This window comes from Numenius arquata, chromosome 2 (genome assembly GCF_964106895.1).
Source record: "Numenius arquata chromosome 2, bNumArq3.hap1.1, whole genome shotgun sequence".
In the NCBI taxonomy this organism is placed as follows: domain Eukaryota; kingdom Metazoa; phylum Chordata; class Aves; order Charadriiformes; family Scolopacidae; genus Numenius; species Numenius arquata.
Genome location: NC_133577.1, coordinates 125,466,216 through 125,487,148, shown reverse-complemented (window position 1 = coordinate 125,487,148; position 20,933 = coordinate 125,466,216). Strand labels below are relative to the sequence as shown.

The 20,933-nt window shown below is 39.1% G+C and overlaps 1 protein-coding gene across 1 annotated transcript in view; it reads left to right on the top strand.

Annotated features, from left to right (window-relative positions):
• The window catches only part of CDC123 (cell division cycle 123), a 40,311-nt gene that overhangs the window by 5,634 nt on the left and 13,744 nt on the right, over nt 1–20,933 (top strand). Inside the window, exons 5-9 of the mRNA XM_074168126.1 lie at nt 2,932–3,027; nt 3,753–3,859; nt 12,818–12,866; nt 14,728–14,803; nt 17,706–17,828. Coding sequence (XP_074024227.1) covers nt 2,932–3,027; nt 3,753–3,859; nt 12,818–12,866; nt 14,728–14,803; nt 17,706–17,828 — 451 coding nt within the window. The remainder of the gene's footprint in view (nt 1–2,931; nt 3,028–3,752; nt 3,860–12,817; nt 12,867–14,727; nt 14,804–17,705; nt 17,829–20,933) is intronic.

Genomic DNA, 20,933 nt, shown 5'->3' with positions numbered 1-20,933 from the left:
TTAATTACCTGTGCGAAGAGACCAGCACCAACCTCTCTACAGTGTCCTTTCAAGTAGTTGTAGAGAGTGATGAGGTCTCCTCTCAGCCTCCTCTTCCTCATACTAAACAGTCCCAGCTCCTTCAACCGCTCTTCATATGATTTGTTTTCCAGGCCCTTCACCAGCTTCGTTGCCCTCCTCTGCACTCGCTCCAGCACCTCGATATCTCTCTTGGATTGAGGTGCCCAAAACTGGACACGATACTCGAGGTGTGGCCTCACCAGTGCTGAGTACAGGGGCACAATCACCTCCCTACTTCTGCTGGTCACGCTATTTCTAATACAAGCCAGGATGCCGTTGGCTTTCTTGGCCACCTGGGCACACTGCGGGCTCATATTCAGCCGCTTGTCAATTAGAACCCCCAGGTCTCTTTCTTCCAGGCAGCTTTCCAACCACACTTCCCCAAGCCTGTAGCGCTGCTTGGGGTTGTTGTGGCCCAAGTGCAGAACCTGGCACTTGCCCTTGTTGAAACTCATGCCATTGATTTTCGCCCAATGATCCAATCTATCTAGGTCTCTCTGTAGAGCTTCCCTATCCTCCTGGGAATCAACACTCCTGCTTAGCTTGGTGTCATCTGCGAACTTGCTGATGATACACCCTATGTCCTATATGATATATAACATCCTGCTCAACAGTAAAAGCTGGATAGAGGAAGAAGAGGGGTGTTTTGGCCTCCAAAGTGGCTCTTGTTCAGAGACTTGTTTTTTGCCAAACCTAGAACTTTGAAAATGGTTAATAATGAACATGGTTTGTGCCTGTGGCTTGTTCCTACAAAAATACACCTACATTTGGTCAGAGACTCTAGAAGCAGAATTTCACAATGTGCTCTTTAACATCTCGTAAATTTGGTAGAGAATTACTCTGAAGACTCCATCCATGGCAAATCTGCTTTCTTTACCTGCAAACTAGGGACTACTTTGAGGCCAGTGAGTGAATGGAAATAGTCTTCTGTGCTTTTAAGTGTTGCCTGTTAACACTTTGACAGTGATGAAGAGAGTGAAGGAACAGCCTGCATAGAATGCAGAAGGGAGGGGAGCTTCATCTGGAGTTACCACAAAAGATGAGAATGGATAAGTAGTGATGTGGAGGTTGAACAGGGAGACACTAGGGAACATAATGTGTATAGAATAGTGGGACAGGCTGGAAACGTGGTTCTGCATTTGCTGTCAGCCTAGGGCATTCATATCTTACTAATGATAAATCCCAGGTTATAATTCTCTGTGGGAGCAGTAAGGTGGGCTGTGGTTGTGATTATTCTGATTTGATGACCCACCTGAGTTGTCAGGTAGAACTTGTTTCCCTTGTCTCTTCCATATTCTGAAGAACAATTAGAATATGAGATTATAGAAAATTCTGTGTTTTAAAAAACATGCATTAATATCAATGGTTGCAAAGCCAGGCACTCAGAATTTAGGAAATGTTAAAATCTAGCTTGTTTATGCAGTCTTAAAACCTCTTGTATATATTTCTTCACTTATATTAATCAAATGACATGATGGTAACGTTTCCCCAGGGAGGCTTAGTATGTGGTGGTATTACATATATAGTATTACTCCTGACTTCTGTCAAAACAAGATGAGATTGGATCAGAATGCAGTGGTTGAAGAGTTTTATTTCTTGCAGGAACAATTTCTAGAATTGACTGAAGCTCTAAAAATAAAGTAAAACAAGATAAGTGCTTTTCCAGTTTTTCAAGTGTAGTTTCCCGTGGAGACTAGGTAACTTACTAAGGAAAGATTCGGAGTGTTTGAACTTCAGTCTAAGCCACTGCGCTAAAATGTGAGAGGGTTTTTCTAAGTCTCTGCATTTGAGGGGGGCTGCAGAAGGAGGATGGCAAAATGGATGAACTTTTTTTGATCACTTGTGTGGCTTTGAGGGCTTTGTTGTTTTGGAGACATTGACTAGCTTTACCCTAGAAGTTATCTTTAAGTCTTTGAATTGAGTTTAAAAATTTTCAGGCAGAAATAGTGTTCTTACATCCTTTTTGCGATCAATCCTATTATATGAAGAATCTTTGACATATGCCTGAAAGGCTTTCACATTATTTTAAAGGTCCGCAATCTGGCTTGTTTTTTTTCTGTTGCACCACATTCAGGGTGGAGTTTACAGCATCCTGAGGAGGTGTTTTCCCCCTATCTTTTGTTTACGTATTGACAAGTTTTTCTAGTTCAACCCATTCCTTTGCAGTGTATCTTCTATTTGATGAAATATATTATTAAGGAGCTACTTTAAGAGCTGATTAGTTAAAGTATTACTAACAACAATTTATAAAACTAAGTCTTAAGTGAGGAGCTGCCACTCAAATTGCCTGTTTCATTTATTTACTTACTTTTACTCTTTTACTGTACTCCTAAATGTGACTAAGGAATTATTACAAAACAGAACTGGTCTCTTTCTACCTTTTAACACTTTGACAGAATGCTACAATATTTGTATTTTCATTTTTTTAAAGAGATGCTTAATTCTAAACAAACTATTTTTGAAAGTTTGTTTTTAAAACCGCTCAGATCTTATACCTGACGGTAGATTATTGTATACAAATAAAACAGCAGTTATGTATTTAAGGTCTGTTTATTTGACTTGCACGGTTGCCAGCTGTTGCAGCTTTCATGATGAATATCATGAAGTTTCGTGTTTTTCCCTGAAGTTTGTGAAATCTCGCTAGTAATGAGAGTGAGCACTGGAAACGTATTTTCAATTTTCTCTGAAAGAATGTCAGAGTTGATTCTTAAGTTATTTATTTCTACAAATACATTATTTTTGTGGGGTTCTTTGTTCCTGATTTTGGATGCTTTTATTCCTTCTACAGTACGTATTTCTAATGGTATTTAGAAAATGGCTACACTTCACTATTAAATGTACTGAAATGGGGTTTTTTTGTTCTCTGTTCAGGCACCAGAATTTCCTGAGTTCACAGCTAAAGTGCAAGAAGCAATAAGTTCCTTGGGTGGTAGTGTTTTTCCTAAACTTAACTGGAGTGCTCCAAGGGTAAGAATGCTGACTCCCCAAACTTGTAGCTGATGTTATCATAAGGATTTTTTTAGTTTGTTTTATCTTAATGTATTGGAAAGTAGAAGACACTAGTGGTTCTGATGAAGGCAGAGGTGATAGACGAGATATCAGTGAAGTGTAATACAGCAAATTGTTCTGGTGGATTAGAGCTGGGTGGTGGACTGTTTGGTGAGGCTGATGCAAGACAGCACTGTTTTTCTTACATAAAACCCTGTATTCTTGTCACAGAGAACAGTATGATGGTCAGACTCTTCTCATTTAGGATACTAGTTGAAAACTTTGCCTGGGATAAAGACTAAAATCTCCACATTTAAAAAAAAAAATAAATCCAAAACCCAATAAACTTCCCTCCAGTTATTTTTAGGTACTTTAACTATGCCTTAAGGATGAGTGCGCCCAAATGGTTTATATTGTATTCTCAAAGGAAGCTTGTGTTCAATCAAGCATTTCAAGAAAGTGCCTGGAAGCAGTAAGGCAAAACCTTTGTTTTTTAAATGGATTTGCTCTGCTTTCAACAGAGTATTTATAAGAAAAGCATTAACTATTGTGTCTCTTGTTACAGCTAATGAAGTTTTCCTCAAAATAAAAAAATAATTTTCTACATGTATTTCAAACATTGCATAATATTTAGATAGATCTGCAGCTTGCGTTCCTTCCTGCTAATAAAGGTGCATTTTTGGATAATCTTCGTTTTTGTTTAGGATGCCTACTGGATAGCGATGAACAGCTCTCTGAAATGCAAAGCTCTCAGTGACATCTTCCTCCTCTTCAAGAGCTCAGACTTCATTACGCGTGACCTCACTCAGCCGTAAGTAGATTTCTAGCAGACAATCTTATTTATACCCGGTCAAAAAAAACCCCACCCCTCGGAGGGTAACTTTTCAGTTCTTTTGAAAAGTCTTACTCTTTACTGTACAGTAACGAGAAATATGATACAAAAATACATATTCCTGTTAAAAAGTTGTTCAGGTACAGTCATACAAGTTTCAGGTACAGTAATAGGTTAGTTGTTCTTTGAAGCTTCCCCCATCCCTTTCCCCCACTGTGCAAAAAAAAAAAAAAATGCCGTGTCCAATTTAGTGCAGAAACTTGTGAAGCAAATTATCTTCACTTTACTGTAGGGTGCTAGAAACAGTTACTTACCCTGAATGAATCTTTCCTAGTAACCAGAATTGTTTACCTTGCTTCAGTCAAAAACAGAGGAGCAGCCTCCATTTTATTCTTATATTAATTCACTTGATTTTAATATGCAAATGAGTGAAAAGCAAAACAGGAAGACATTATATTAAAGTAGTACATGCAAAATTACACTGTCGACTAAGACCATTTTTATTGAGTTGCTTTTGAGAGGAAGTGATGTTTTAATCTTGGGGTTTCTTTTTTTTTCCTTCCCACCCCTCTTGGCATTTTCTTGTTACCTACCTTATTGTTGCCACTTCTCATGGTAACAGCATGACATTACCGTGTCCCTTTCAAATTTTAAAGCTGTTGAAATTTGTGTGGCTGCCTGGAAGATGCCTGAGACTTCTGCTAACATATTCCTCTCTAGGAATCCTTCCTTCTGAACCTAGTTCTTGTAGCTTTTGAACAAATGCACTCCAGGAACTGTGACTAGGGGTAATAGTTATGGATAAAACTACAAAAACGACGTGCTTGAGGTTTATTTTATCTGCTCACATGAAGAGAGTACTTAATTGTACGCAAACAACTTTCTCCTGTAGCACCTGCATCTAATTCTTGTCACTCGTTTCTAAAATACAGGCTTTTTCTGAAAGAAAATAAAATTATTGGAATTTAATGTTCTTGTTACTATTACTGCTAGTATTTTTTTTTCAGAAAAGAGGAATTTCAAAGAAAAAGGGCAGTCCATGGCTTGGTATCCGAGAGATTGTTTTCCAGTAATTATTCAATGCTTATTTATATTACTGCAATATTTAGGAGACTCAAATCATATGCAGGGCGCTTGTGCTATGTGCTTTATAGATTACCAAGCCTAATAGTCCCGTGTTAAGTAGCTTATGACCCAATAAGAATTGTCTTGGCTAAAATGTGAAACCGGTTGCATTAATGCTGTGTAACTGCCGCCTCTTTTTTTAAAAAAATTTTTTTTTTTTATTCCTGCAACTCTAATAACACTCTTTCCCCTCAGTTTGTTGGTACATTAATAAATGACAGGTAGCGACATCCTCATCCTTATCTCTGCATTTATGGAGTGCTACCAACGCTGTCAGTCCAATTCTGGTGGTAGGGTTTACGTTATGTCTAACCTACAGCGTTATGAGGTGCAGGGGAAGAGACTGAGAAGGAGGGGAGAAGATGTTGGAGTCAGAAGACTGCTTGAAAAGTGTGTTGGAGTAGGGAGATAATTGTGAGCGCTGAGAATTCATGATTCTGGTATCATAGAGAATGAAAGGGATGGGGGAGATGAAAAATCTATAGTTTACACTTCAGAGGTGAGTGAATAGTGATTCTCAGAAGACTTTGGTGCCTTAACCAAGAAGCTTTTCTTTTCCTGGTTTCCCCTAATGGGAGGCTGGGTGACTTGGCCAGGTGTCTTGAGGATGGTTTGCTCAGAGGGTTGAGCACTGAAATTTAATATGTCCTTTGTTGTAACTGCTTTCCTGACTGAGTCTTGTGGGTCTGAAAAGAACTGTATGCTTTGTATCATCCCTTTGTGAATATTAAATAATATGGTTCTTGTATTGTATCCTCATGTATAAAGAGGTTCAGCAAAAGGTACCCTGAGCTCCTTGGAGAATTCTTGTTTGGTTAACCACTTTCTAATGAGTTTGGGACACAATCAATTGTTTAGCAAGCACCACTTGGTTTAGAATATGTGGCAACTCGTGTGTGTGTGTTTGTGCTCTTAGTTTATGCCATTTGTAGGATAGAATGAGTTGATTCGACTGCCTTCACTGAATCTGAAATCGGTGCATTTTCTGTCAGGTTTTATCTTGTATCAGGTAAAGGTAGTGCCTCAGCTCTTCACCTTGCCCTCTGCAGACAGCGCTGACTTCGAGGTAGAGGCAATGAATGCCTTGTAGCTCCTACGTTGTGAGATTTCACGGCATGGGTGTTAATTTGAACCATCGGTAATTTCACCTTAAGTTCACACCAGACTAAGAACGGTAGTGGCTGGGCAACCTGTAGTAGGCACGCTCTCTTCTGCTGACCTTGCTGGGGGAGAATAACCTCTAGCAGAAAGGCAACACCTCAAATCGCAGTAGCCCACATTTAGACTCCTTTTCCAGTGCGATAAGACCTCATGCACCACCAGATCCCACAGCTCAGCTAGTGGTTGGTAAATAAGCAAACCTTGTGACATGATGGTGGGATCATCGCTTAATCTAAAGGTTAAGTTTCATTTGAGAAGTGTTGTATTTATTTCCTTCCTATAAAATCTAATCTAATATTGGCATAAACTTGGGTTATGGGCTTTTTTTTTTTGTCAGAACAGGCTTTGTTGTTTTGGTGAGGCAGAGTTAATATGGGCAGTGCAGCCTTGTGGTTTCCATGAATTTGAATGGAAGCTGTATTTAAGACTAGGGGAATGTGCGTAATGTGTAAAATCACTCTGGTCTCTATATATCTTATATTTTGTGAATATGTTGATATTCATTGAATACTTGATTAAAACACATTTTATTTTCCAGTCTATGCATGGTATTTCTAAATCACTAAGTTATTTGTACAAAATGTCCCCACTCAAACAGCGAAACGATTATTGCTGAATCAGAACAGTGGTCTTCCTTAATTATACTATTGATTAGCTGCCAGTACCCTAGTTCTTAGCAAGCAGAAATTAAAAATGTAGCAGGCATAAGAACCTGAAGTGCTGAACAAATGAAAATTGGATATGTAATACATGCAAATCCCTCAGAAGGGCTACTCGGAGGGAGGATAAATGCACTATATTTCTACTTCTTTCATTAATACTCAATATGGTGTAAAAGTTACTTGCCCTGTGTAAGTAACAGCTAAAATGTAATACACTTTTTTGTGTGTGTTTTGTTTTCTGTTCAATTGTTTTAACTTAAAAATCCACTTCATGGGTCATAATATGGAAGAGACTTTCCAATGGCAATGTGAAGATCTGTTTCTTAATCCATCTTTGCTAATGATGTGGGACTTAAGGCAAACCACTTTCTTTGCCTCTTCCTTCCTCTTCCATTTCCTATCTGCTTATCTGGTATCAATCTATATATTGTTCACATCAGAATTACAGCAAGGGCAGTTTCCCGAACTGTCTCAAGTTCTGAGAACACTTAAGGTGTGTAATACTTCAATACTAACCATTAAAAAATGTGGCCTTACTGCAAATACGCTGAGCATGACTAGATAAGCTTTGACTATTTTAAATATTTGGATTCTCTCACGATGTTGACATTTTGTTTGGTTGAAAAGTTCAGAATGAGTTAACTTTTCTCCTTGTTCATTTTGTATAAATTAACAAAGACTTCAGAGCAATGCACTTGTTAATGTAGTCAATGTTGTTTCTGTTTCAAAGTAAGCATTGCATTTTATTTAGCTGAGTTCACAAAAAACTTGTGGGCGGTGTGATCCTTAACTTTTCAGGTTTTAATGTAGGCTTTCAAAAATCTAGTGTTGTGAATGTGATAAAAAAATATCCCTTTCTAATTGGGATTTCTGTTAAGTGATTGAAACTCCTCTTTTGAACAAAAATCCTTTTAAAGCCCTGTTGAGTGTATTGGTGTAGAACACAGTTTTCTTCCTTATTGTTAGAATGTGTTTTGTTAAGACCTGATTGCTAATATTTATACCAGTCTCAAGGTGGGCTGTGGAACAATTCCTAAAATATAATTTTTATTAAAAATATATAGCATTATTCACACATTAAGGAAAGGCATAAAATCAAAACGTTTCCAGGGTGGAACACAGCAGCAGCTGGCATGCAAGGAATCCACTACATCTGTAACTCCCTGAACAATATCGCTTGCAAAAGCAACGCGGAGGATGGAGTGGAGTGAAGATTCCACGGCCAAGTTCTGTGATTACACAGCAGAATGGGAACAAGGTGATCCTATGGAAGTGATAAGCGGCATGCTGGCTACCCTGAGCCAACAGTCTGTCAAATTTTGATGAAGTGCTGTCCTTTGTGCAAACTTTGCTCATTATGATGTCATTATAATACCAAAACACACCTCCAGCCCAAAGGCTACCCGCCTCCAAGGTGCAACCACTCCTCCTTGAGTCTGCGCCCTGAATTTTTCATAAACTATACCTTTAAATGCGAGGCGAGAGAATTTTACACCAATCATAATAAAGGTATTTATGACTAAAGTCACTCAAACTCCACCTTGAAGGTAAAAAATAATATAAAAATAACCCGAGAAAGGGGGGATTCTAGGGAAGACACCATCGTAAACAAGTCAGGGAAGACCCCATCACGGACTGCCTCTGACTCCCGGGACCAGTCCACGGGCTGAACCTTTCTTCCCCCCGATAGGAACGCCTGTGGGTAAGACTTAGACTATACCCAGTGCTTCCTCGGGGAACTTAGAAATCTCTCTAGAGGGTTACCTGTTACATTTATAGCCAGGGTGTATTGTTTGTAATTTTGTCACGCGCTTTGTACCATTAATATTTTTTCTTTTACTTGCACGTGCTTTGCAGACTGTACTTATCACCGGCAAACCATAAGAACCTTTATATCTGTTGCTTAAATAAACTGCACTGCTTAAGTAGCTAGCCATTTCGGTTTCTCACTGAACGCGACCAGACACTAAAGTGCAGCCGTGCTAGTTCGTGAGCACGACTAGACTGAAGGTGCAGTCCACTATTAATGTATCCAGAATCGTGATAGTTTAGTATATTAAACATGACTGCACTGATAGTGGTGAATTGGGCATCACTCAGAATTTAAACCCAGCCGCCCCTAGCCTTCCACCTCGGTGAGGAGTGTTAGAACGCAAGGGGGTTTATTTTCTGCCAAAACTATTTTGCCTCTTCACGCAACAGTGGGCAACAGTTGTAATGGCATGAGAGTGCACTTTCAGTTATAAGATAAGCTTGTTATACCCTGCTTGTTAATGACCCTTGGAAATTTTGTCAAACTTTGGAGATTGTTCCTGTTCTACAGGACAATACTAGATGTTTTAAATCTGCAGATGCTGCTGTTGGGATTTTGAATGCTGAAGTGTTCTTACTTTTCCAGTTGTTTAATAGTCACAACCACAGCGATGAAATAAGAAGTCAATGTGTTGAAAAGCAACCTAATACAGAGAACAGCTTTTTCAGGGATTGCCCTTTGACTTATAATAAGGGGGCAGTAAGAGTGCAAGAATAGCTGCTTTCTGACGGGCACTTAAGTGTTGTAAACTGGCTTTCAGTATTTTATTGGACCAGCTGGTGCTATGGACCCGTTCATTCCTGAAAACTTTTGAGAAGCTGGTTAGACAGGTGAAGTAAAGAGTCTAAAAGTAGCCACTTAACCCTGCCTAAGTCCAGGAAACAGAGTGAAGGGACCATCTATGCCATGATTAGTAGGTAAGAAATATCTAGTAGGTTAACGGAGCAGGTAAAACAACTCCCACTGGGCCAAGGAAAAGTTTCATGATGTATTAATGTGTAAAATACAAAGGGACATGAGGGGAGATGCAGTTTTTTTTAATTGGGTTTTTATAAGAGGGCTTGGTTAAAATATAAGTGCCTGTTTCCAAGAACAATTGAGAAAATCTGCTCTTGAATGAGGTTTAGCCCATCAGGCTCATAAGCACATGGTTAACTTTAGAACCTAGCCAATGTTTCAGTCCTTTTTGGTTTTTAAGATAGAATTCTGACTACATTTTTGATACCAGACTTAATAGTTCCAAATATTGAATTACAAATTATAAAGAAATCATGAAGTTTTCCTGAGATGTGGAGTAACAGCCTGTGTTCTCCTAACAGAACACAGGAGGCAGTGTTGGCTCATAAAGATCTGACTTGGCACTTAGGATACCTTTTTGCAAGAACAGTAGCTGTTGGTTTAGGCTTTAGTATAACCTATTTCCAGGTAGACAGTTCCACGTGAGAGGATGTGGAAAATGAAGCCTTTGATTTTTTACTCGCATCCTGCTTTTGCTAGCAACTTAAGTGTAGCACAAGATCCTCTTTTGAATGGTGCATGAATTTCCTATTTCTTTTAGTCCTTAATGTTCCAGCAAGGTTTAGCATTCAAGAAATAAAGATGCAGTTCAAAGGCTGTTAGAAGTTTCTCCTTGATTTTTTTTTTTTTAAATTTTATTTTATTAAGGTTTTAAAATAAACTATGAGATGGTAGCAGGTGAACCTGTCATGTCAGGTACAGAATACATTTTACAATTCTCATTATGTTCGCAATATTTTATTATCCATAGAATAATCTCAGTGATTTGCAAATGAGTTCATGGCTCTCTTGGTGGGATAAGTACTGGAGGTCTTACAAACCTTCTTAAATTGCTTTTTTCAGTGTTGAAAACTGAACCGCATAATGGCTCTATGTAGTGTGTCCTGTTGTCAAGTGTATGCATTTGGAGATTAACATACAGCTGCTACATAGAAAGACACCTTGATCCTTCTGTTCTTGACATCTAAGTATAAATCTGTAAAGAAGCTGACCACAGCACAAGGTCTATAAGCACTAGAATTTAATTCCTTCACCCTTAGAAGTATTCAAAATGACAATTTTCAAAGGCATCAAAAAAGAGAGCCCAGATATCTCACAATTTTGGGTTTCTGAAGTCTTTCTGATTGTTCTTGCAGGTACCTCCAAATCTGAATTGGATGCGCGTAGCCTTCTGCCTCTGATCAAAAGGCCATATGTAATAGACTAAATCAGCTGGGTCTGAAAAATGAACGCTACAATAAATTGGTAAAAAATAGAAAATTGCAACTACCTCAAGTTGCCCAAAATTTGCCCCCCCAAAAAGGGGTGGTAGTAATGTCCCATTGTTGACAAAAACTTACGGTACTGTTCAGAAGGAAACTGAGACTACAAAAACCTGAGTTCATTTTGTCTTTTGCTGTGTTCTCCCGTTTTTTCCTCATTTGTACTGAGTCCTGTGTCATTAAGGCTCAAGAAAAAACAAGACACAGTAACGCTGCAGTATTTTTGTCTGTACTCATCGTTTTGCCTGTTTGCTTGATTTGGCAGCAATACCTGAGCGGTCTGTGTGGCTTGGGATGGCACCCAAGGATTTCATTTTCTGACTTGCAAGGAAAGAGGCAGTATCTTTCCCCACATAGCTCTCACCCAAAATATTTGAGGGTTGAGCAAGGACAATTTTGATTGTTCATAATGTTTTTTGGCTGCTGGAAAAGACTGCATCTTATTGGAATGAAGCAGATTGCAGGTACTCCCCTGTCAGATATGGAAGTCTGTGAGAGGTGCAGAGGCTGTAAAACTCCATGTGCTGGACTTCAGCTGCCTTTTTATATATAGTTTATGATTGGTTTGGTGTGGGATATTTTCTTGAGCACGGTAGGCATATATGTTAGTAAGGGAGGAATTTTGAGACTAGCAAAACTGCAAGCCCTCATTGAGTTTGTTTGTATTGCCTTGACAGATCTTAAATTGTGGGGAATATAAACTGTAGTTGACGGATGTTATCTGTTTATGTAGGCTTACAGATATATATGATCTGTTTGATTACAGTGCTTTTTGGGAAGCATGCCTGCTATCGCCCTTCTTTTCTGTGTGTAGTGGATATTCAAGTCTAAACTAAACCGTGTAGAATTTATTTCTGCTGGCTGCGTACTGAATGAACTCTTACAATAGCTCTTTGCTTCAAACTGAAAGCCGGGCAGCCGCATCTTACAAACGCAATGCTTATATTAGAGATGTTAGACTTTTGGATTGCTGAACTAAGTTCAGTGCCAAAGGGAGATAGTCTTAAATGGCAACATTTATACTATTGCTCAGCAGTGACTCTTTACACAGTTCTGTACATCTGAGCAGTTTGTTGCCAATAAGGTCAGGGAGTATACTTGGAAAGAAAATGCATGTTCTTTTGCTAATTCCCTTTGAAAGTGACAGGATTTACTGCAAGGTTTGCTGTAAAATGACAAAAAGGTACATAGAAGTTGGTTTGGGTGTAGCTGCCTCTGTTCTTTCTAGCTCCTGAGAGGTGGCACACAGTCAGCTACTCACAAGGGACAAAACCTTGACATCTGCTTGCAGTTATGGAAATAGTTTTGTTTATTCCCACTCTCAAGAAATTTGTAAGAGTACTTCTTAAGGCTCTTAATTTAGAAAGATACCGTGCTGTGGAATCAGAAGTGCTGAGTGGCGCTGGTTTGCATCCCTTATTCATGAAAATGAACTGCTGTAAGGCATGATGATGTGTCTCTGTTGTGTGGTTTAGGAAGTTAAACATTAAAAGTACTAGGGAAAACATGCTGCAATGAAACTAGATTAGATTGCTCGAGTTTATCTATTTTATTGAGAATACAGTTATGCCAACATAACAATAAAGAGGAAAGGAGCAGCACTGTTGATTCAAACAAAAAAACATCATCAGTGAATAAACACGTTTTAGCCACGTCCCTGTCCAAATGGAAGTGCTTCCAAATAACACTGGATGAAAAGAGGAGAATTTTTTTCCTTCCCCCCCCCCCCCCCCAATAATTGTCAAAAGGAGGTTTGTTGCTGAGGTATTGAATTGTATGTCTTGGAGATAATTCAACAGTAGCTTTTGTGATTCATGGTTTGGGGTTATTTTTCTTACTATAGTTAAAATCTTACATGTAAAAACAGATTTTGATGCCTGTGCCCTTACTTTTCCAGATTTATTCACTGTACTGATGATTCCCCTGATCCTTCCTTGAACTATGAGGTAAGACTCTTTGCATGATTTCTAGGTAATTTCAATGAATTGCTCGCAGGCAGGCTGCCATTTGTGCTTGGGTGGGTGCCCATAACATTTGGTTTGTTTGTTTGTTTTAATTGTGTTGCTTGGGCAGCGTGGGGAAGCCTGGTTAAGCGCTACAGGTCGTGAGGAGTTCATTTAATTACACGTCAGAGATGAGCTAAAGTTCAGACTTTTGGAGCTTCCTTGCAGTTTCCTTTCATGTCTGTCAGGTTTTGCTGGGAAGGACAAGTTCAATAGCTGAAAGTCATATATTCTTGATAGCGTGCTGCTTGTAAATGTCACACCTGGGGTTACTAAGAGAGAAGCTGGGAGCATCCTGAACTGAAATGGTCTATCGTGTCGTTTCATATGCTCATTACCAGATTAAAATGTTAAGTTAGCAACATAGGTACTAACTGCTTTAAACTGTTCATATGGTGCTATCACTTCTATGGTAACATCTAGTCATGTCTCTAATAATAATTTTTATGTAAATATAACATTTGTCATCATCTTGCAGACTTGAAGAGCTTTTGAGAAGTGAATGAACCCTGGTTCGTTGTTTTGTTTTGTTTTTTTTTTCAAAGCACTGTCTTAATGTGCTTTAAAAATACACGACATCTGAAAGTGGAAACAAAGAGTTTCATGTTTACACTGTAATTAGGAGCGTCACCTTTGATTACTGAGGTTTTCCTGCTGTGGTTGGTAGGTGTTGGGAGTTTCCAGTACCCATGAGCAGTAATTGAGGCCCTCAAAATAATGGATCCATCTGAATACTTCAGCTTAGGAAATACAGAAACTTGAGAAAGTGCCAGAGATATGTTTGAATTACCAGGCAGCGTGTCCTATTGACTATAATAGTTTGGTTACTATTTCTATCCCATGTCCTTATTTTAACTGATTTTCTCCTTCAAAGGCGTCATAGAATTCTGCTTGGGTGTATACCAGAATAGAGGTTGATTTGGTTAAATTTAATTCTGCTCATCAGCTCTTTTGACGAGGAGGGAGCAACTTTCTGCCAATTCCATGACAGATTTGTTGTGTTGTACAGCAGGAGTTTTTGTTTTCCATGCTTTATCATTAATGCAACTTTGAAGTTGTTTCCTAAATGATTTCACAGTTATAAATGCTATACAAAGTGGAAGAAAGTAAGATAACTTAAGGTGGGAAGGGGCCTGAGGAGGTCGCTAGTCCATTCTTGTGCTCAGAGCTGGGTAAGCGATGAGATCAAATCGGGTTGCTTGACATTATATCAAATCTGGTCTGAAAACCTCAGAGGACGGAGCCTGCACAACCTCTGTGAGGGAGCTGTTCCAATGCTTGACAGTCACTGAATTTCACTGAATTTTTAGAGTTGGAAGGGACCATAGAGATCATCTAGTCCAACTCCCCTGCTGAAGCAGGATTGCCCAGAGCATGTCAGAGCATGTTACTCAGGACTGCATCCAGGCGCGTCTTGAAAATCTCCAAAGAAGGGGACTCCACAACAGTGAAAAAGTTTCTTTTTTTCACTCCTCGCGGTGAAAAAGTTTCTTCTTATGTCCAGTGTGAACTTTTCTGCTTTAAACTAGTTTGGTCTAGATGGTCTTTAAAGGTGTCTTCCAACCATAAGCATTTTGTGATCCTATGTAATTAATATTAAGTCTAGTTGCTTTGAAGTATTTGCTAAGATGATTATGTGAATTGCAGATTAAGATAGTTTTGTTTTCTTGTATCAGGAATAACTTCAGAGGTCATCTCGTTACAGCAGAACTGTAGATCTAGAAGGTGTATACCTGCTGACAAAAAGTTACCTGTTACCTTTCTGAAACAATACTTAGTCATTTTTTTTTTTTCCCCTGTATAGCTTGTTCTTCGCAAATGGTGTGAACTAATCCCTGGTGCAGAATTCAGATGCTTTGTCAAGGAAAACAAGCTCATAGGTAAGAATTTTCTTAAAGATAAAATTATTAGGTTCATAGGAGTTTCTCTGATTCCTTGAATCGGAGCTAAATCTGAAGATAGTTCTTTCTTATCACACCTCATTTCTGGAATTAATGGTTTCTTCTTCCTGTAATTTAAAATGTGCCATGCCACATTTCTGTTTCCACTGTATTTGAAAGCCTGACGACACAGCATGCTCAGTAATACAGTGGGAATATTTTTAATTCTAATTGCTAACTCAGAAACTTCACCCTAAGGCTGTTTTGTAGGTGACTCTCATATTCAGGAGCGAATTGCATCATAGCCAGCTTGCAGAATGAATACAGAGGCAGTTGGAAATTATGCTGATAAAACGTGACCACATGTGGATATTATATGCAAAAAGTTGGGGAGGTCAGAACGTGTCCATGGGTGTGCGAGGTGTCTGAGCTCATATTATATTCGGTGTAGCTGAGTCAGAAAACCTGTCAATCTGTTACTCTGGTTCAAAAAACTAAATGTAAAATATTTCAAGTGGCACTGAACAGCTAGGGTATCCACAGCGTGCAAAGAGCTGGTAGGTGCATTGGGAGAACTGTGGCAGCTGGAGGACAGGCAGATTGTGCTAAAGCGTGTATTTTAGTCAGCTCTAGGGTAAATTTAGCTGAATTAGACTCCTCTAGATATATTGACTATTCTTTGCTGATTATAACGGGAGCTTAGATATCTAGTGCATATACAGGTGTTCGAATTGAGGGGTTTAATTTCAAGTTAAATACTATTCTGGAGTTTGAATTTGTTTTTTGTGTGGTCTACCATGGAATCTTTAAAGATGAACAGGAAATGTAAATAGCACAGGACTGATGCACATTTGTCCTTAACAAGATTGAGTCATTCTGCCTAAACTCTTCTAACAAGGAAATGTTGTAGTAGTGACGTAGCAGAGCTCTAATCCAGACTTTATAGGAAGGAAGGTGATTTTTTTCACTTTAAAATAAACCCAAGTTTGCTCGTTTTGTCTGTTTTGTACCTACATATGCACTAATGCCAAGATGCATATATACAAGTGGTCTGTCCAGGATTCCTTGTGATGATGTGGAAGTGAAGGGATATTAGCTAGCTACTCCTTGTTTCTCCTGGCTTCTCAGCATAGTGACTCTGTGCTTGGTTTGGATGTGCCTTTTTGTACCTGTTTGGAGCTGTCAGCAATTTGTCTCTCTGTTCTGTCCCACCTCTGTGAATCACTGGGAATGAACTCGCTGTTCTTTGTTTCCTGGTCTGGGTGTCCTATTGAGCTGTTCCTTCTGGTGCTTCCACACTCATCTTCTCTTTCTCTCTCCATTCGTGCTGTTACAGTTCTCTGTAGCAAAGTTTATCTTGCTAATAGCAGAGATTCTGCATTAAGCTGGTATTGTTTAATGGCTACTGACGTAGCTTTTTGAAGGGGGAAGAGCTGAATCCTGCCCTGTTATGTCCTGCTGGAACACCACAACTGCCAGAGATCTGCATCTCTGTAATAACCGCTAAAACACTTGAATATAGATGCATTATAGAATATATATATAGTGATATTTACTTTCAAATACTACACAAATATGAAGTATTTGTGCACTGGTTAATTAAACATTCTACGTTTCATTACTAAGTTTTTAAACCCAGTAGATCTACCGGTATGTGGGTTTTTTTTTTCTAGCTAACACTCAAGCTGCATTTCTGAAGACAGTTCAACATTTTTCACAATATGTTCCAATGCTCTTAGAATTAATAAGCCTGTCAGTCAAGCTAAAGAGTGATATTGCACAGTGTAGTGAATGATTTTCCAGTTACGCATCTGCATCCCCTGAGATGCCACCGTCTCTCAGTTTGTTTTTAGACCTGAGTTAAGCTTTGCGGTGGTATTAATAATTCAAACTTCCGCTGACATCATAAACTTTATATGAACTTTTTTTAAAGAGCACATCTTTGGAGGTCGTCAGTGTTGTCTAATAGTAAAACTTAATTTCCGTGTTTTGTACATGGTTAAAACAGCAAACTGCCATCATTGGTGCATCTTTTGTGGAGGATTCTGGCTTTTTCTTCCCCAAAATAGCATGAGTTACTCATTCTGCATTGATGGGGCAGGTCTTGATTTGACATTTGTCCAGCGGGGTATGGAAGTGGCTTATTTGACATATCCTGCATGAGGTCTTCTGTCACTTAAGATTCATGCAAGTGTGTAATCCTGTTGATGTCAACTTAAACTATGGTCTTGTAGACAAACGTCTGAAATTAAGAGCTTGTGATGTAGCTGGAATAGTTTATCTCATGTCAGATATGTAAGACAGCCTTGAGGGTGGCAAATGGAAGAAATAAGGTACTAGACTGCATGCCATCCTGTTGATTTTAGGATTTAAGGTTTCAGCTGTAGTGCCTTATCAAACAGGTACGCTTTATTCCATGCTTAAAAAGTCGTTTAAATGAGAATCTTTATGGTACGCTGGGATCTGTCATCTTTACTAATGTGCAAGCCTGGCCTCTACTTCTTTGATTTCATGGTTCCAAATTCTGGTCCCTACATCTGATGTGCAGAACAGAGAAAGTATTTGACCATGGGGAATAAAACTGAAAGGAAAAGCCAGGAACTGGAAGCTTAAATACAGGCAAAGGTTGCTCCTGAAATTCACTTGAAAATAGTCAAAGGGTGTACATAGAAAGTGAGGTTCACAAAACGTAGGGCAGAACCGTTCAAGGAAAAAAATCCAAATGGAAGTGCTTGAAGTAATGGAGAATAAAGCTGAACAGTAAGTAATTCTTAATGATTGAAACTTGGGAGAACCCCGTCTTCTGAAATATAGATAACATGCATGACTGATAACTGCATTTTGTCTGGTTGGGTTTTTTGCATGCTTAACACTCTTCATAATCAACTAAAATTATTTACAGGTATATCACAGAGGGACTACACTCAATACTACGATCATATCTCTACACAACATGAGGAGATCTGCAGATCAATACAGGAGTTTTTCAAGAAACACATACAGTATAAATTCTTGGATGAAGACTGTAAGTATCTTAAGGCTTCAATTAGCAAGGGGGATATGGGGGAGGAAAGGAGAATGTTTATGAAGATTTTAAAATACGTATTGCACACATAGTTACAAAGACTTAAAAACAGAAATGAAGGGTTTGCCTCTGAAGTTCTTTTGCACAGTACTGGGAGGTTTGAAACTTGAAAGGGCTTGCAGGGCAAACTCCACAGAAATGAGACCTGTCCTCCTGCCCCCTTGCTGTTGGCTGAGCCAGGCTCATTTCCTCCACAGCGCACTGAGTTGCAACATGCTAAATTCCAGTTTCCTGCTGGAGATTAGTGGAAAAACATCATAAATAATGGCATGCCCAATATTTTAAGTCTGTAGATATGCATCTCTCTCTTCATAGCTGTTGCTTTCATGGGACTTGGTTCTTTTTAACTTGAGAGAGTTTTATACCTCTTGTGGCTAGACCATGCAGAGCAATGTAGTTTCTGAAGAACTATAAAATCGGGAGCAAAAAAACCCTGAAGGAATAGGCTGGAACTTCTCAGAAGAACACAATGAATGAGTGAAAGATGCCTTCAGAAGGCATAATGAATTTTTTTTAAGACATTTTCCCCATATATGTGTTCTTAATTAAGAAAAATTCTAACCCCGAAAAGTGAGGTAGGAGAAGCTTAACAAAAGACATTCAGTAGTAAGAATGCTTGTTTATAAAGATGTTGTCATATGTTTGCTGCTAAATTATTGATGTACTCCTTGAAGAAAGGATCTGTAAGTTTCTTTTCAAGAAGTTATAATAATTTCTCCTAGAATATTGATGCACAGCAGTTTAGCTGCTGAAACTTTTGAATAAAGGCCATTCATGGTATTTGATACACCTAAGCAGACCAAGTAAATTGTCTTGTTCTTTAAATGTGGAGTCCTTTGCAAATCTTATTGGAAATAGTCTCCTGACATGGTTTAGTGAGAATTGAATAGTGTTCTGTTGTGGGGGGTGACCAGGAGTGGAGAAAAAATATGATGAAGAGATTTAAATCGGGTCTGGCATGGGCCAAAACTCAGTTTAGTAAAATACATAAACATAAGAATTTTCTGCCTGTTACATTGTCTTCTATAAAGCTTTGAATATTCAACCTCTGGGTAAGTTTCTAACATGGCTAATTGTTTTGCTGACCCACTAGAGCAGTCAAATAGATCTGTCCTGTCTGACACGGGGGAGGCCTTATCGCTCTCTACAACTGCCTGAAAGGAGGTTGTAGCCAGGTGGGGGCCAGTCTCTTCTCCCAAGTAACAAGCACTGACAAGAGGAAACAGCCTCAAATTGCACCAGGGGAGGTTTAGGATGGATATTAGGGAAAATTTTTTCACTGAAAGGGTTGTTAACCGGGGAAATGTTGGAGTCACCATCCCTAGAGGTATTTAAAAGACGTGTAGACGTCGTGCTGAGGGACATGGTTTAGTGGTGGACTTGGCAGTGCTAGGTTAAGGGTTGGACTCAGTGATCTTAGGGGTCTTTTCCAACCTAAATGACTTGCTGAAAAAGATACCTTCTAATGCCAGTCTTTATATTAAAATTTTTAACTCTGCAGGGTTTCTTTATTTCAGTCTAGAGAAGTTCTCAAGGACCACTCCTTAGAGAAGACTACTAGTCTGGAAATCAGTACGTGAATGTAGCCCTGATGTTTTGAAGTAAGATCAGTCATATAGATCTGACATTCTGATTACTGTCTCTTAATTTTCCTCTGTGTTCCAAAGTAATTTTAGCTGGTATGTAATCAACCGATAGATAAGAATTCGGGGCACTATTTTTGGAAATTGATGCCTAGATTTAAGCTCTGAAACTGCTGTTTGCTGAACTGAAAGGTCTGAAGTGTAATCTTATGTAAAGGACATAAAACTATGCCATCTGAGCTACCTTCTGGGGAAAGGAGGTTTCAGGGTGACCTCTTCTGGGTTGACGGTTTGTTAACCTTTTTGTTCTTAGGCACTAAATGCTGGTGACTTGTCATTTTGCAGAGAAATGCCATGCAGAAAATGTTTTCTGTTTGTGTTTTTTTTTTTTTTTTACCACCCTTCATTCATCCCCCAGCTTATCCCTTGATCCACTGTCTTGTAGCATATGTGTTGTGAACAGTAAAAATCTGGGTTTGCTTGTTTGTTTGCTTTCAAAAGGAAAGGTATTACAGCTTTTCTCCTGACTTCTTGTTTCGTTGGGGATTTTGATGCTGTTTGCTCTGCTTTTTCCAGTTGGTCTGGTAGCATCTCCAGATGGAAGAGTTGAGTCAGAGCAGCTGAAGCATTGCAGAATCAGAGCAGTAGGATAACAGATGGGTGAATGCTTTATAAATACTTCTGAATGATGGTAGAACCTTCTAAATGCCTTTCATAAGAGCCCAGTAAGAACAGTATTCTGGATATTGATATTTACTGTAGAGTTGAGCCTTGGCTTGCCCTTCATTTTAAGCAATTGCTGATAAAGGTTTACTACAGTCTTGCTGGCACATGACACTCCTGCTCTGAGGTGGTCCCTAAGAAGAGGGAACGGTTCACTTTTCTTCTCTGTTCAGTGTTTGTGAGCGTCCCATGCTAGTCACCAGTGTGCAGTCAGTCTTAACGGGGACGTAAATTCCGCTAAATGCCATTAGCTTCAATGATTGCCGTAGGCTTGCTTTAAGCTGACAGGCATCGTTTTACAATAAAGCTCAGATGCAAGTTTTCCATTAATGAAATATGACTAATGACAGCACACGGTACAGGCAACAAGTTCAGTTGAACAGCTGGAGAAGAAACTTAGGGTTGCTGCGCTCCTCTTCACATTGATGACAGCCACTGAGGGCTTGTCTTCTCAAGAGAAACAGCACTTAATTCTGGAGTGACATTTTAAATTGACGTAACTGAGGTTGTGCAAAAAGCTGTGTGGATATTTAGCATATATGGTCAAGAAGAGTTATGTGACTGGCTTTGGTGCTGTTGAGTTGTGGTTTGCCCTTAGCCCAGCCAACTTCACATGAAATGTTAGATTAAGCTGCTGAGTAGCTTTACATGCATGAAGGTGATCAATCAACATCCCTGTTACTGACTGGCAGTTTCCTGGGAAGTTCCTGAGGCTCAAGTGTTCTTCTGTCATATCCTG